This window comes from Hylobates moloch, unplaced genomic scaffold (genome assembly GCF_009828535.3).
Source record: "Hylobates moloch isolate HMO894 unplaced genomic scaffold, HMol_V3 SCAFFOLD_4, whole genome shotgun sequence".
In the NCBI taxonomy this organism is placed as follows: domain Eukaryota; kingdom Metazoa; phylum Chordata; class Mammalia; order Primates; family Hylobatidae; genus Hylobates; species Hylobates moloch.
The window spans coordinates 11,773,614-11,791,747 of NW_026652279.1; the positions used below are offsets into that span (position 1 = coordinate 11,773,614).

The following is an 18,134-nucleotide window of genomic DNA, read 5'->3' on the forward strand; positions in this document are numbered from 1 at the left end:
TCTTAGAAACAAGATAATTAGGCATTATCCAAAACTACTTAAGTGAGATGTGGAAAACTGAATTGGATCTTGTCAAAAACAATAGATACCTATAATTAGGCACCTGAACTTTCAAGGTCAAGGTTATCAGTAAAGTGCAAACATGATCAGCTCAAACTCTGAAGGCTATGAAGCAATCTAAAAGTCTCATCCAACCACTGGGAATTAATACTCAAGGTTAGATTGCCCCTTGGTCAAGCTGTTCCTCTTCTAGGAATTTATTTTGTAAGAATACTTGCCAAAATGTACAAAAGAATACATTCATTTATTCACTTATTCATTCAGCCATTACTGTATGTATGTGTGTGTGTGTGTGTGTGTATATATATATATATATAGAGAGAGAGAGAGAGAGAGAGAGAGAGAATGAGAGAGACCGCCCCTGTTTTGTGTGAGGCACTTTTCTACAATGTGAACCAGAAAATGAGTTTCCCATCCTGAGAAGCTTGCCTTTGAGTTAGGGGTCATCTACCATGTATTACTGAGTAAGGTGAGCAAGGGGCAAAATAATATGTATAATATCCCATTGTGTAAAAAGAACACACTGGGGAGAGACGTGCTTGTCTATGTGTTTATATGGATGTATATGTGCTTGGGAGATAATCTAGACATCACCCTTATCAGTGACAATTTGCCCAGGCATATAGATGTTGGATGGAAGAAAGACTTGGCTTTTACTTTTTCTTTAATACACCTTTGTATTTTTTGAAATTTTTTACTAGCTTATATCTTCTTTCTAATAAATAATTGGAAAGGGAAGTTACTGAACTAAAAATAAAATGTAGTACACCTAAATATTGACAGTGAAAAATGTCAGCTATATGCTGGTGAGTGAAAAGAAGATGCAGAGTCCTTTTTAGTGTGATCCCACTTTGAATGTTTTGTTTCTTATTTAACACATATTTGTTGAGAGCGTACTATGTGCCAGATGCACAGGGTTACTTGGAATGCAACAGCGAATAAACATAACAAATAGATCAATGAGATACTGAATATGGGATGGCAGAAATTTCCACGTGGAGTCAAAGGGCAGGTAAGGGAGTATAGTTTCAGCATGGACATGGGAGGTAGTGAATCAGTTTCAAAGAGGGTGACCAGAAAGTCTCTTAGGTAAATCTGAGTCTACCTGAGGGAGGTGAGTGCAGTGCCATTCACGTATCTGGAGGTACAATGTTCCAGGCAGGTGGAAGAGCCATATGAAGTCCTCCAATGGGGCATGTCTGGCTTGCTTGAGGAATAGCAAGGAGCCAGAGAGGCTAGAGGAATTTTATGATTATTATGTGCTTGGAAAAAAATAAGAAGAAAGTCTTATACTTCAGAGTTTTGGGGAAGGTTAGCTAGTGGATCAAGGACCCCACAATTCCTTCTTCAAAACCATTGACCATCACTTAGGGTTTCTATTTTATACAATCTTAATGGTAGGACTTTGTATTATATAAAACGAATTTCATCATTGAAATAATCCCTCAGCCAAAACAAACTGCAATTTATATTGGGAAAGAAGAGAATCACATTATTTATCTAAGTGTACAGAGTATTAGTGGATCAAAAAGAAGCATATATTATGGTATGTAGGGTAAATATTAACAACTTTAATCCATTTTGTTAGACTTTAAATTATTTGGAATTTATTTGTTTGACTACATTAATTAGAGACATTTATCATGTCATATGCCTTATTACGTCATCCTCCCCTAAGAAGATGATAGTTGACCTTACACCTAGATTTATAAAATAGGAATGCTGTGAAGATTCATGGTATAGCTAAAAATGCTAGACTTCAGTTCTAGGGCTGTGCTATGTACAGTAGCCATTCACCACCGGTGCCTACTCAGCCTTGAAATATGGCTGGTCCAAATTGTGATGTAAAATTGAAAGTGTAAAATGCGCCCTGGATTCCAAAAACTTAGAATGAAGAAAAGAATGTTAAGTACTTAATTTGTAAATGTTTACATTGATTGCTTGTTAAAATAATAATATTTTGGATATAATGGATTTAATAAAATGTTAATTTCATGTCTTTCTTTTTACTTTTTAAATAGTACTACTAGAAAACTTAAACTTATATGTAAATTATATTTCTGTTGGGTAGCACTAGGCTAGAGCATGGGTTTTTTGTGTGGCCCATGAGTTAAGAATGTTTTTTACATTTTTAAATGGTTAAAAAAGGCCAGGCACAGTGGCTCATGCCTGTAATCCCAGCACTTTGGGAGGCTAAGGCAGATAGATCACTTGAGGTCAGGAGCTGGAGACCAGCCTGGCCAACATGGTGAAACCCCCTTCTCTACTAAAAGTACAAAACTTAGCCAGGTGTGGTGGCATGTGCCTGTAGTCCCAGCTACTCAGGAGGCTGAGGCACAAGAATCTCATGAACCCAGGAGATAGAGGTCACAGTGAGCTGAGATCATGCCACTGCACTCCAGCCTGGGTGACAGAGCAAGACTACGTCTCAAAAAATAAATAAATAAATGCTAGAAAAAATTGTGACATGAAAATTGTATACAATGCAAATTTCAGGATGACAAGTAAATTCTAATGCTTTTCATTAGATTTGCCTTGCAAAAAATTGTACTCATATGTTATATTTTGAATTTTATCAGTAAAAATGTGTGGAAATTTATTTTCCCTGTGGTTAAGTAAATATCTGCATAGCATCCTCAGTTTTGCTACTTATCTCACAAAGCCAGAAGTATTAACTTCCTGGCTCTATGCAGAAAGTTTGCTGACTTCTGCTCTAAGGGGTTAGGTTAGAATCTGGGCTTTCACCAGGTATTGCTGGATGTCCTTGCCAAGTCCCTAATAACAGTATCTCCAAGGCAATTTCATTATTTGTAACGAAGGATAGTAACTGATTTCAGGGTTGTTGTGAGAGCAAATGAGAAATCGTCTGTATCTAAGGGCTTTGGAAATGATAAAGAAATGTAGCTCATTTTTAACTGCAATACCAAAAACTTAGTAAAAATAGGGAAAAAGTAGGTTGAGGTTTCCAGTGTCATGACCTGGAGAAGTTAATATGCACATGCCTTTAATGAGATATGCTAAATGCATACACGGCACTGTTACTAATAGCCTTTCCTATGCTCTTTTCTTGAAGTTGAACGAAGAAGAAGATTTAACATAAATGACCGCATTAAAGAACTAGGTACTTTGATTCCCAAGTCAAATGATCCGTGAGTACAATTGCGTGTTAATCTGCATCATGTATTTTTCGTACCTGAATGTTTTTTCATATGTTGTAAAAAATGCAGTTGTAAAAACTAAAGTAAAGAAGTCTCCCCTCTCCCTTTGGTTCTGTTCCTAAATTCTTCTTAGACCTTTCTTTTGGTTAGTCTCATCAAACTAAAATTTCAAGACAAAAGCAATGAATTGTGCAAAGGGGTTGTTGGATACTAGATGCTTTGGTTGTGAGGAGGTGGCTTTCTGAAACCTAAGAATTCTTTGCAGACAAATACTGAGCTTTAAAAAAAATGTTAATGGTTCATGCAGAACAGAACTTTAATGGTTGTTAAAGCTAGATTTGTTGACTGCTCTTTGACTTGTACAGTGTCTCTAAATAGGCACTGATGAACAGACATTAGAGACTTGAAGTTTAATGATACTCAACAGACAAAAAAGGTCAATTATTTTTATGAAAACTTGCCTACTCTTTGTATGTTTTACCATTGTAGGGGAAAAAGAGTAATGTTTTAATCCTCTTATTAAGTACAGGTCAGCTAATTTAGATTTCAGCTTTTGGTCTCTCTTTACCCACCCTGCCCCCTTCAGAGATAACAGCTGTAAAGATGATTTTCTCAAGTCTTTCCTACCAGCCTGTAGTTACCTGCAACGTCAGCAGATAGGACAACAAACACACAGTTTTTATCCATTAGAAATTGGCCCATTTGAAGCAAGGGGCTAGAAAATGTATACATTTTAATGCCCCCCACAGGCATTCTGTGAAATTAGCCTTTGAATATGACCTTTTAGCTGCCTAATAAAATGTAAAGATGAAATCAAGTATTATTCATGCAAGGCTTATTAAATTTGCTATTCACATTATTGTTAGAGAATTTGTAACAAAATAAAATAGAACCATTACCTATTGTGAGGTGGTTTTGATGAATGTACAAGCACAATTCCATCTTCAATGTTTTGCTTTCCCAGGTTTCAAGGAAAGGCATTTTCAAACCCGAAACATTTTAGATTCTCAGTTCTGCAGCACAAATTTATCCTACTAAAGGGCTGTGACCTTCATTTCCTATAGTCAGTCTTGCATGATAGTTGAAATTGAATTCCCATTTTCCTGTTCTTTATCAGCTTTCACGTTTTAGCATATTCTTTTAAACTGTAGCATGTGAATCTCTTTAGCAACATATTATGAAATTATGGGGCTGCAGTGAAAGCTTCTATTTGCATATCTTCTTTCCCCATTGTATTAGAATACTTGTGGGTTCATAATCTGAACTGATAATGATCTTTAATTGTAGGCATTGTTTTAAGACAAAACAGACTATAATCTATATGGTGGTTTTCCCACACCAGGTTTCTAGAATGTGCCTTGGGGCTGCTATAGAGACAGTCTTACAGACTGGGGTCTCAGCCTGGTACCTTTTCTGCCACCAGAGCAAGTCTGGTTGTCGATTTTATATAATGGAGATCTATATTCACTATTCTGTGAAAAAAGAGTCCCTCTTATTACCAAACAAACAAAAAAAAAAGTTTGAAAACCCTTTCTTAAACTCAGAAGCATAATTGGTTGATTGGATCTCACAAGGAAGCAAAACCCAAGGTAATTGTTTGAAACAATAACTTCTTTTAAACTGAGTGACCCCTCAAATATCCCAATTCTGATTTCTCATCTTGCTGGCCTATGTGAAGCATCATTTATTTTAATTACATTTCTTTCTGGCTGCTAAAGTTACTTCTCTTACTTTGATCTTAGCTCTGAATATTAAGTCTCTGCTCTCACTGTAGGTATCTCAGGACATTCCCCTGGGTTGCCATCTTTGGTGTTCAGACCCCAGGGATCAACTCCAGAGAATTCTCTGAGGGCTGGAACTGTCCCTCTTATGGGAGAACTTCTGTATTGTTCTTAATGTAATCCGTATGAGGATCAATTACTTGGAGACTTGTTCAATGACCCTCCATTCACCGGTTCCACCTGATACTTGCAGATGAGGAAATGGATAAAGAGAGGCTAGATAGCCTGCCCGTGATAATCCTTGATTAAAAAAAAAAATAGAAGAATGCTGGGTTTATGCCATAAACAATTTAGTAGTGAGATCTCACAGATCTGTTTTAGCATCGTTTATTCTGACTGAGTTAACTTTTATAGTTTTAGAAATCTATAACTGTTTAATATTATGTTTAAGGAAACTGATTTTGTAATCAACAGACCTAAATTTAAGTCCTGACTCTACCATATAGTACTGTGTGGCCTAGGACAAGTTGAATTGTCTCTGTTTCAACATGTGCACAAAGTCTGTATCTTACAAGGTGCTTGTCTGGGTTAAGTAAGACAATATGTACAAACTGGGTGGGCAACACTAGGCACGTGGCAAGCACTCATGAATGTTAGCTATGATTAATGTATGATTATTTTATTTTTAAAATTGAATGCTTTTAAAAAGGATACAGTGGACTTTGGGGACTTGCGGGGAAGGAAGGGAGGGGGTGGGATGGGGGTGAGGGATAAAAGACTACACATTGGATACAATGTACACGGCTTGGGTGGTGGCTGTACCAAAATCTCAGAAATCACCACTGAAGAACTTATCCATGTAACGAAGCACCACCTGTTCCCCGAAAACTATTGAAATAAAAAAAATTTTTTTTAATTCAGAAAAAGAGAAATGGAGTGCTTTGAATATTGAATTTTCATTGAGCCTCAAATCCTAAAAATGTCTGTTTTCCTCCGTTTTCATCGCAGAGACATGCGCTGGAACAAGGGAACCATCTTAAAAGCATCCGTGGACTATATCCGAAAGTTGCAACGAGAACAGCAACGCGCAAAAGAACTTGAAAACCGACAGAAGAAACTGGAGCATGCCAACCGGCATTTGTTGCTTAGAATACAGGTATGCGGGCGGAGTTGTGTAAAATTTACCGCTTTTTACCGACTTCAAGACAGTAGAAAGATGGATATAATGAGCCACAGAGGAGTTGACTTATGTGATCCTAACACAGTCAATCCTTATTATTTGTGGATTCTGTGTGTGTGGATTTGCCTACTTGTAACCCCAAAATCAATATCTGTGGCACTTCCACAGTCATTCTTGGACAAGTGCAGAGTGGGAACTTTGAGCTGCCCATGGCACGCGTTTCCAGGTGAGGTCGAATGACCCTGCCCGAGGTCCACTGTCTGCTTTCTGGTTTCAGCTCTCATCCTCTAAACAAGTGCTCCTTTCGTGGTCTGTTCGGTGCTTTCTACATTTTTGTGGTTTCTGTTGGTGATTTCGCTGTTTAAAATGACCCCCAAGCATAATGCCAAAGCACTGTCTAGAGTTCCTGAGGGCAAGAAGGCCGTGATGTGCCTTACAGAGAAAATACAGGTGTTGGATAAGCTTCGTTCAGGCATGAGTTACAGTGCTATTGGCTGTGAGTTTAATATTCACAAGTCAACAACATATATTACATAAGGTGATCTTCAACAGAAACGTACATAAAACAAGATTAAGTGTTGTGACTAGGGTTTCACAGGAACCTAACCTGTAATTCCCCTGGGAACAGTGCTTCTGTGTTCACCAATTCAGTGTTCACAGTGACTTTGTAGAACATAAAAAAAATAAGCACTGACTATACACGTTAAACAAGAAGATGCCTTAGTATGTGCAGGGTCCAGGAAGCAGTTGATGGTCAAAGTCTGTGTTTGTAGGGAACTTGGGAACACCCAGAGGATCTTATGTTAAGGACATAAGTCCTGGAGATAGTTATAAATAGTGGAATTATAACATATATATCTTTAACTTAAACTATACACCCTTAGAAGAAGACATACTAATTTCGTTAATATGTGCAATTTGTGCATCATCCTGTTCAGTGCGTATATGCACCAGTGTAAGCAGGAGATGGGGAATTCCTCTTCAGTATCAGCTCCTGGAACACCTCTCAGGTGCTCGGCCTCTCTTGTTGAGTGAAAGGGCACTGCTTCCTCTGAAATGATCCTCAAAAACGGACTCCCTGTTATGGACCAAAGGGGGGTTGTGAGGGTAATTTTAATTTGCTGGCTTTGAACACAACCTATCTGTAAGAGTCAATGACACCATATCTTCTTCTTGAGTAGGCTGACCCACCTTTTACTAGATTTCGCCATAAAGCAAGGGTTGTCTTTCAACTTTTCCAGTGCAACTATTCATGGAGTTTTTTTACAAAACAGCAATGAGAAGTATGACACCCTAGAGACCATTGTGTTTCACCTAGTGGTGTTCTTCCCGGACGTTGAACTTTTCAAACAGAGCAATTCACTTATAATAATGGTCTCCAGTCTTCTGAATGCTTATATTTTGAAATGCCACGTCTCTCATTCACTGCAGCAATTCCTCAGCTGCGGGGTGGTCAGGTGGGAAGCCCCTTCCCTGTTGGGGTGCATTTTAGACTCTGGGTAGTGAAGTAGAGGTTGTGTGTAATTTGAAAGCCCTCCTTTCCCCTCCCCTCCTCTACTTTGGCTTTTGTTGTTGGTTTTATGTTCTCTCTCTTCAATAAGTAGCTATAGGTATTTAATCTCTTGAACATAGTCTACCTATTTATAAAAGCAGCTTGTGGGCCGGGCGCGGTGGCTCACGCCTGTAATCCCAGCACGTCGGGAGGCCAAGACAGGTGGATAATGAGATCAGGAGTTCAAGACCAGCCTGGCCAAGATGCTGAAGCCCCATCTCTATTAAAAATACAAAAATTAGCTGGGCATGATGGCGGGTGCCTGTAATCCCAGCTATTCGTGAGGCTGAGGCAGAGAATCACTTGAACCTGGGAGGCGGAGGTTGCAGCGAGCCAAGAGCGCACCACTGCATACCAGCCTAGGCGACAGAGTGAGACTCCAGCTCAAAAAAAATAAATAAATAAAAATAAAAATAAAACCAGGTTTGTGGCCAGGTGCAGAGGCTCACACCTCTAATCCCAGCACTTTGAGAGGCCAAGGCGGGTGGATCACGAGGTCAGGAGTTCGAGACCAGTCTGGCCAACATGGTGAAACCCTGTCTTTACCAAAAATACAAAAAAAAAGAAAAATTAGCTGGGCATGGTGGTGGATGCCTGTAATCCCAGCTACTCAGGAGGCTGAGGCAGGAGAACCCGGGAGGCAGAGGTTGTGGTGAGCTGAGATTGTGCCATTGCACCCCAGCCTAGGCTATAGAGCAAGACTCCATCTCAAAAAACAAACAAAAAAAAGCAGCTTGTACTAATGTGTCGTTTCCTTCTACAAGTATTAAAATGTAATAACTATTTTGAAAGAGAAGCTAGGTTTTGTTTTATTTTAGGGTTCCAAACATGTATATTCATATGAAATACGAATATCGTGAAATATGTGCATTGGAAATTCCATGGTGACGATATCTTGGTTTTCTTCCAATGACGTTGTGAGGCAGCCTTTAGAACTTTTGCATATCACAGAAAACATTATTAATTAGGAAAGCTCTGCAATGCAATTAAGCCAGAGTTCTCTAGATGAGATTTATCACCTTATTTAGAAATCTGAGTAATGCTTTAATCACTGATAAATATTTTTAATTAGACAACAAAGGATTAGAGTGAGATGTTTGCCTCTCTTAATCCAACTTTATTATTCTTTTTCTGAAAAGACAATCTGCATGTGTGGAGGTACTGTTGTTATTAGCATATTGGTGTAGATTTACAGGAGTTCATGTTTTCAGTATGGGCCTAAGGGCTTTCTTTCATTTTCACTCTAAGTGATGCACACACAAGTTTTCACAGAAGAAAGAGCATGAATCCTTAATATCAGTGGAACTGCCATTTTATTAAATAGCGCGGGGCTTTCAAATGATGCCTGAAGAAACTTGTGTTTCTGGAGATTATGTAAAGAGACTTGAAGGTACTTGTGTGACATCTCAAGCTCCTGGCTTTTACTCATATTGTATCCAAAGAAGGATTTTGCAGACCCAAAAACCTTGAATTTAGACTGAAACGAGGCTTTGTAGGCACGTATGTTTCTCAGCTTGTGGGCAGAGGTTGAGCGGCCATGTCATGTGGAGAGTCCTTCCCCTCTCTGATAAGGAAAGGTGACTTGCTTCAAATTTATATTCTCTTGCTATATATTATTGTCTCACAATCGTGGAAGAGATAGCGTTGGAATGGAGAAGCAGAATGCTTATCAGGAATCAATTAAAGTCTCTATGGTTCATTTTAGGAATGCCCAGGGATATACTCAGAAAGGAAAAAGGGAAAGAGCTTGCTTGGAAGGCATTTTGCAATGAGATACAGGGGGAATCAATGGTGTTTAGGAAGTGTATTGCTCAGCTAGTGCTGCTGTAGCGAAATGCCACTGACTGGGTGGTAAACAAGAGTTATTTTCTCACAATTCTGGAGGCTCGTTGTTGTCCAAGATCAAGTTGTCAGCCGGGCTGGTCCCTTCTGAGGCCTCTCTCCTTGGCTTGTAGATGCCTGTCTTCTCCCTGTGTGTTCACATGGTCTTTTTTTCTGTGTGCGTCTGTCCCAATCTCCTCTTCGTACATGGACACCAGTCCTATTGGGTTTAGGACCACTAGTATAATCTCATTTTAAATTAATCACCTCTTTAAAGGCCCTATCTCCAAATACAGTCACATTCCAAGGTACTAAGTTTAGGACTTCAACATTAAAATGTTTTCCAGGACACAATTTAGCCAATAATTGGAATGTATGTGAGGAAGGAAAGGAAAAAAAATTGTTCATCTTATAGATGAGAACTTACTTGTTGAGTTAAAAAAATACTTCCCCTTGCCATAGTGAGATGGGTTAAATGATGCTTCTAAAACTTTAGTTACTGGCATAGAACTTTCACAGTTTTTGCTATCACTACCCAAAGTTTTTACTTCATGGCACTCTTAGTGTTTTAGCAATCTTTTTACCGCCCCCTAGACCAAAAGAAATACCTACTCTTTTTCTTAGGTCCAAACAACTTATTAAGTATTTAGGTTCTAACAACTTGGTAGCCATTTGAAAAAATAAAACACATAAATTGAAAGGAAATAGCATTTTAATTTTGTTATTAAATAACCATATCACTTACTAACTGGATGTGTGTGCCTGTTTGGCACTGCACAACTTCTGAAGTCTTGGAATTAGATTGGACACCATCACCCTTGTTTCCCAGGCCACAATGATGTTCATGCAGCACTTGTTTTCCTTTAATCAGAGCAAACGCCAAAAGCCCAACTTTGCAATGATATCATGTGGTTGAAAAGTATATAGCACAGTCTGATGCTACAAGAGAACTGTCTTGAGTTTAGTAGTTCTCAGGTGGTATTGCCGTTTCCCTTGAAATGTTAGGCTATCTCCAGTGCTCTGTGAGTTCATTGCAGCACCCATGGGGACCTCAGTGCACAGCTGAAGGACCATGAAAACTGAAGGACCATGAAACTATGTAACTCTTTACTGAATATGTTTCTTTTTTCTTTTCTTTTTTTTTTTTTTGAGATGGCCTTTCACTCTTCTTGCCCAGGCTGTAGTGCAATGGCGCAATCTCGGCTCACTGCAACCTCCATCTCCCAGGTTCAAACGATTCTCCTGCCTCAGCCTCCCGAGTAGCTGGGATTACAGGCATGCGCCACCACACTCGGCTAATTTTTGCGTTTTTAATAGAGACAGGGTTTCAACCATGTTGACCAGGCTGATCTCGAACTCCTGACCTCGGGTGATCTGCCGCCCTCGGCCTCCCAAATAATATTTTTCTTTTATCAGCTCGCATTTAAAACTTTATTTTTGTATTTTTTTAATGTATCCTCAGTGTGAACATTAATATCTGTGAGAGACCATCTCTCTCTATTTTTCATACGTAATCAAATCTATAAAACACCTAAAAATTTATTTCATATACTACCAGTGGTACTTCTACTATACTTTAGAATATACAGAGCTCATTAATTTAAAAGAACAAAAAACTTTTATTTTGAGGATTTATTGTTTTCCAAGTATCTGATTTTTAAAAATAGACTTTATTTTTTAGGACAGTTTTTGGTTCACAGTAAAATTGAAATGAAGCTGCAGATGTTTCCCATACACCTCCTTCCCCCAAGCACGCACAGCCTTCCCCATTATCAACATTCCCTACCAGAGTGGCACATTTATTAGAATCAATGAACCTGCAGTGACATTTCATTATCCTCCAAAGTCTATACTTTACATTCCCTCTGGTATTGTACATTTTGTGGGTTTGGCCAAATGTCTAATGACATGCATCTACCATTATTGTATTATATAGAGAGATTTCACGGGCTTAAAAGTCCTCTGTGCTCTGCTCATTTCAGTGTTTTATCTTTACTCTTATTATAGGAACTTGAAATGCAGGCTCGAGCTCATGGACTCTCCCTTATTCCATCCACGGGTCTCTGCTCTCCAGATTTGGTGAATCGGATCATCAAGCAAGAACCCGTTCTTGAGAACTGCAGCCAAGACCTCCTTCAGCATCATGCAGACTTAACTTGTACAACAACTCTCGATCTCACGGATGGCACCATCACCTTCAACAACAACCTCGGAACTGGGACTGAGGCCAACCAAGCCTATAGTGTCCCCACAAAAATGGGATCCAAACTGGAAGACATCCTGATGGACGACACCCTTTCTCCCGTCGGTGTCACTGATCCACTCCTTTCCTCAGTGTCCCCCGGAGCTTCCAAAACAAGCAGCCGGAGGAGCAGTATGAGCATGGAAGAGACGGAGCACGCTTGTTAGCGAATCCTGCCTGCACTGCATTCGCACAAACTGCTTCCTTTCTTGATTAGTAGATTTAATAACTTACCTGAAGGGGTTTTCTTGATAATTTTTCTTTAATATGAAATTTTTTTTCATGCTTTATCAATAGCCCAGGATATATTTTATTTTTAGAATTTTGTGAAACAGACTTGTATATTCTATTTTACAACTACAAATGCCTCCAAAGTATTGTACAAATAAGTGTGCAGTATCTGTGAACTGAATTCACCACAGACTTTAGCTTTCTGAGCAAGAGGATTTTGCGTCAGAGAAATGTCTGTCCATTTTTATTCAGGGGAAACTTGATTTGAGATTTTTATGCCTGTGACTTCCTTGGAAATTAAATGTCAAGTCTAATTGAAAGAATGTAAAGCAACCAAAAAGAAAAAAAAAAGAAAGAAAGAGGAAAAGAAATCCATACTAACCCTTTTCCATTTTATAAATGTATTGATTCATTGGTACTGCCTTAAAGATACAGTACCCCTCTAGCTTTGTTTAGTCTTTATACTGCAAACTATTTAAAGAAATACTGTATTCTGTAAAAGAAAAAGAAATGCAGCCTTTTCATGAGGATCATCTGGTTAGAAAACATAACTGATACCAACCGAAACTGAAGGGAGTTAGACCAAGGCTCTGAAATACAAAGTCTAATCTTGCTCTCTTTTATTCTGTGCTGTTACAGTTTTCTTCATCAATGAGTGTGATTCAGTTTTTCATAAGATGTATTTTATTTTGAAATGGAAATTAATGTCCTCTCAAAGTAAAATATTGAGGAGCACTGAAAGTATGTTTTACTTTTTTTTTTTATTGTTGCTTTTGATAAAGAAACCGAACTGGGCATATTTCTAATTGGCTTTACTATTTTTATTTTTAAATTATGTTTTACTGTTCATTTGATTTGTACAGATTCTTTATTATCATTGTTCTTTTCAATATGTTTGTATTAATTTGTAAGAATATGCATCTTAAAATGGCAAGTTTTCCATATTTTTACAATTCACTGGTGGTTTTCCGCATTCTTTGTACACCCATGAAAGAAAACTTTTATGCAAGGTCTTGTGTTTAAAAGACAGCTTTGCGAATATTTTGTAAATTACAGTCTCACTCAGAACTGTTTTTGGACACATTTAAGGTGTAGTATTAATAGGTTAAAACCAGGCTTTCTAGAAAGAATAAACTTACATATTTATTTTTAGGATATGAAAATAGCAATATTCTTGGAGATTGATAACCATAGCGTTAATACGCCCATTATGGTAATTTAAATTGGGGTTTATTTCAGCGAACTTGTTGAATTTATTTTTAAGAAAGAAATACTGTATTGGCAAGTTACTGTTACTTGATAACAATGTTTTAACAAGGAGCAATGTTGTAAAGTTAGTTTCAGTGCATTATCTACTTGTGTAGTCCTATGCAATAATAGTAGTGTTACATGTATCAAGCCTAGATGTTTTATACAGATGCCATATAGTGTTATGAGCCAGGCTGTTGAATGGAATTTCTCAGTAGCAGCCTACAACTGAATAGCAAGTGGCATAAACATATCCATTCAGAATGAAGTGCCTTAAATATAGCAGTAGTCTTTTTTGGACTAGCACTGACTGAACTGTAATGTAGGGGAAAGTTTCATGATGGTATCTGTAGTCAAGACGAACATGTAGCATGGTGCCTATGTAGACAATATAAGAGCTTCCAATTTTCCTTCAGATATTTTTAATATTAAATATATTTTAGTGACAGAGTGCCAACTTCTTTCATCAGGAAACCTTATTCAGGAGGATTTTTAAAAAGTGTTTAAATGTCAAATGTGAATTGGTGATGGGTGATGGAGGGTTCAGAGAGGAGTGATCGTCAGATGTGTGAATGGACGGTTTAGTGAAAATAATCAACTGCATAGTTCCCATGCACGCTGGGCAATGAGAATCCTTGGAAACATTGGTGATGCTATCAGTTTTATAGCTTTATTACTTAAGGGGGTAGGGAAAATTAGTTCCCATTCTTTCACCCCCCTTAACTGTATAGCTCTTTTCCTAGAATAGTGATGCAAATCTGCATGAACAGCTAATTGTACCATAGTGTTCATTGATACAATCATAGCGTTGTCTATTTTTCTCTTCATATTTATATGGGGGGGAGGGCACTGGATGCAAAAGTTGAAGATCATGATGCTATGATGTTAGTTTTCCTTAGCTGATTTTGAGGGTTTTTAAAAATAAAGCAAGGTTGACTAAACTATGGCCACAGGAACAGGACCATGGTTAAGCAACCATATAGAAAGCTTTGTTGAAAGAAAGTATGGCATCTTGTACCACTGCCCTGACTGTCACAACTCCTAACCTTGCCATTGCCTGCCTCCCCCTCCCCTTCTCCTTAAGAGACAATTTCTGCAGGTGGCAGGTGAGCAAGCCCAGGAGAATGCTGCAATCTTGGGGGTGGTTTTATTTATTTCTTTTTTGCCAAATAGAATGTGGATTCGTTTTAGCGGCTAGTTAAGCCAAGAGGCAGTGGTTTGGGCTTGCTGTTTGTAAAGAGAAAATGATCCACACCACTCCCCCCATTCCCGGGTGCAGAATTGTAACTCGGGGTTGGGCCTCTGTATGGAGTGACCAAAATGCCAAAATTGTCCGTCTGCCTCTGAGTAGGGCAATGGAAATACCAAACCTTCTGGCTTTGCCAAAAAGCATACCAGCAACCTGGTCATACGTAGGATGACAAAATTCTTTCTGGTTGTTTTTAAACAATAAAGCAATAAGAACAAATACAATACATAGGAAGTTAAAAGCACAAAGGAATGAACTTATTAATATTTTTGAAAAATGCACTGGGAAAAAGTTGATGTCAAGAACAGTATAAAACAGCCCTATTTCTTGATAAAAAATGACAAATGACTGTCTCTTGCGGATGCTTGGTACTGTAATGTTAATAATAGTCACCTGCTGTTGGATGCAGCAGTAATTTCTGTATGGTCCATAGCACTGTATATTATGGATCGATATTAATGTATCCAATGAAATAATCGACTTGTTCTTGATAGCCTCATTAAAGCATTTGGTTTTTCACATAGTGGTGGCCTATTGTGTTAATGCCAATTTGGAATGTTATCTGCCTTATCAAAAAATGGTAGTGCACATTTTCTTCTGATTTAATGAATAACAAATTGCATGAAAATTTAGAAAATGCCAGTAAGTACTTTTTTTGTTTAAAACGCCACTCTAAGATGTTACTTTTTGGTTTTAAACATTTTTGATTACTTTTTGACTTACACTCAGATGAGCTATAATTATGCAGCTTTTTTATCCCCCTCTGAATTTGGGGAGATTTTAAACTCCCAAATGCCAAGACTTCATTTTAGATATAGGAGTTTTATTTAAAATGTTTCAGTGAGAGGTGGCTTTAAAAGAGAGAAATTGACAGAGAAACCCTTGCATATTTACAGAAAAGATATTGGGTTTTTAAAATACAAATTTACAATAATGAAAGCTTAATATACCCAGGCTGCCAGCTCCTGGTTGCCTTTTTTTTTTTTTAATACACTACTTAAGAATCATTTGATAAATGTTGGATTTGAATTGGGAAGTGTCAGACAAAACATGTCTTTATTCCCTAGCTAGACCTTAAACTTCTGCCCTTTTAAAAAATATATTCTGGTTTAACCTCTGGAGAAAATGAGCAAGAAACTTCCTGTAATGCTTCTGATCTGACTGTCAGCTTTTTCCTACGTTTAATTTTCTTCTTAAATTGTAATATACAATAATCAAGGCCTTTCTTTTTTAGACCTATTTGAATTATTTACATTTTCCCTAGAAGTATAACTGTAGGATCCCTTAAAAACATGTAAAAGTAGGAAGATTTCCTTTTGGAACAAGAGAGAATATTCTGGGCAAAATCAAAAGCAAGTAAGTTGAAAATTGGGGCTTTTCATCTCCTGGGGATCTGCAGCAAAACCTTCACCCACATTTCTGTCCTGATATTTACCAGTAAATAGTCATTTCACAGCCCATGAGGATCCTTCATCTTTAGCTTCCCCCACTCACACACACACAATTAACGTGTTATAGTGGTGTTACCTGAAGATTGGACATTTGCCTACAATGTGTATGACTTCATTTGATATCCACAGACTTAACATTTCTTAAAATTTTATTAAGCCAATTCACTTTCAAATAAATTATATCCATTCACTCACCACACATGACCTCTCAGTTAATCTTCCTGGGTTTGAATCTTATCTCTGCCCATGTCTAGCTCTGTGATGTTGCACAAGTTACTTGGCCTCCCTGTGCCTCAAAAGTAGCTACCACATAGAGGTCTTGTGAAGACCGTTCGTGTTAATAATACTAGAATTTGTGCTTGGCGGCACATGGTAAATGCTTAGTAAATGATAGCTTTTCTTATAATAATCACCTTCATTACTAAAATGGAAAATAGTTTCTGGACCAACTAAAATCATCATATGTATTAGCAGTGACACGCACACCACATTTGGCAAAGCAGTGAATTACAACATAGATTGAAGATGTGTGTAAACTGGCCAGGGGACAGAAGCCACAGGCTATTTAGGAGAAAGGAACCTTGCTGTTTGTAAGACCTAGGGTAGGAATATTTTAGAGAAATAATAATAAACTCAATGTATCACATTAAAATGTCTTCAGCACAAATGTCCTAAAATTTAAATTGTTTTAAACCTGTACATTCTGCATGTATGCTTCTGCCATGAGGATAATTATGTTATTTTCATAAAATATGCCCTACTGAAGCTGAAATCTTTATTATATTCTTTAGAAAATTAAGCTTTTTAATCCTTTGCGATATACACTGATATTATACAGCTAAGAGTGGCGTCTTGACTATATCCTGTCTTCAGTTTCCTGTCAATATTGAAATGTTTTTCAGGATTTTATTTTCAATTGTACTTACATTTGATGACTTCTTTGGAAAACCATCTGAGAAGTTAATCTTCATAATCCAGCCAACATAAATGAACTGTTAGAATTACCCTGTTTTTATTTTTTTGTGTATGCCAAGATTTAATGCACAGCCAACTAGCATGAGGAAAGCTCCTTTAGGAGGAGCGTTGTAAAGTTAGATTTTCATTATATTTAGAGAGAAGTGGTGATGATCTCTTAATTCTTTGCTGCCACATCTGAGGCTCAATAGCAGTGGCTTTATGTCTGCACCCATAATAACATGAATCCATAATACACTTCTGAACGGAGTGCAAGTGAAGAAGCTTTTATTAACCCCGTTTTCCCAAGAGGCATGTATCCTCCTCCTCTCAAAAAAGTGTAGAGCAAATGTGCCATATGAAAATTGTCAAGGTCCTGTATACACATAAAGTGTAGACATGGTTAATTGTATTTGTGTTCAATATTTGTAGGTCTTTTGAGCCTATTACCTATACCAGATACACTGGAAAGTAAAATGAGTATACACAAAACCAAATAAATTTCAGAAACACATCTAAATGGTAAAGACAGTTTGCTTTAGAAAAATTTGCATTTTAAATTTCTAATTATGGAGTCAGTTGAAGATATATCCAAATGGGTGCAATTGTCACTCAAAATTCCTCACATATTATTCAGACAGCAAAATCTATGTAAATAGAAACCACGAAACTAGTGTTTCCCAAACTTCACTTTATGGAACTAGTTCCACAAGCTGTTGCAGAAGTTGCTTTGAGGAATGGGGGTTTGGAGGTGGGCTGGGGTGGGGAAATGCAATACTGTAGTTAATTTTGAGGAAGTTAGCTTTGGGAAATGCTGAGCTAAACACATTTGAGCAGGTATCTGTACTGCAAGACTTCTCACATTCTAAATTATGCTAATGGGAATGAGAGTTTGTAACATTTCCCAATCTCATTTGGCCACAGGATTGTGTGTGTCTGTGTGTGTGTGTGTGTGTGTGTAAGACACTTGCTAATTGTTCCAAAGAGCACAGTTTGGGAAATTCTGGAGATTTTACAGAAATTATTTAAACTCAATAAATACATATTTTTGTTTTCCTAAGGCAAGTAAGTATGCTTACGTTTGTTTACAATTCCACAGGTAGAAGTCATTGTCATTAATAAAGTATTACTCTGAAGAAACAAATTAGCTTAGGTTCTCATCTCCATTGAAAATATAAAATTCTGATTAAGGAAAATATTGGCATTAAAAAATTGTTATTCCTGAATTTAAAAAGTAACATGTTTTAATTTTCAAAGAAAATATTCA

The 18,134-nt window shown here is 37.6% G+C and overlaps 1 protein-coding gene across 5 annotated transcripts in view; it reads left to right on the forward strand.

Moving 5' to 3' along the window:
• Positions 1-14,981, forward strand: part of MITF (melanocyte inducing transcription factor) — a 232,824-nt gene extending 217,843 nt beyond the window's left edge. For all 5 annotated transcript variants that reach the window (XM_032149481.2, XM_032149482.2, XM_058437151.1 and 2 more), the window contains exons 8-10: positions 3,134-3,209; positions 5,948-6,095; positions 11,500-14,981. In XM_032149481.2, coding sequence (XP_032005372.1) covers positions 3,134-3,209; positions 5,948-6,095; positions 11,500-11,901 — 626 coding nt within the window. In that variant the 3' untranslated portion in view covers positions 11,902-14,981. The remainder of the gene's footprint in view (positions 1-3,133; positions 3,210-5,947; positions 6,096-11,499) is intronic.
• The last annotated feature ends 3,153 nt before the right edge of the window (positions 14,982-18,134 follow it).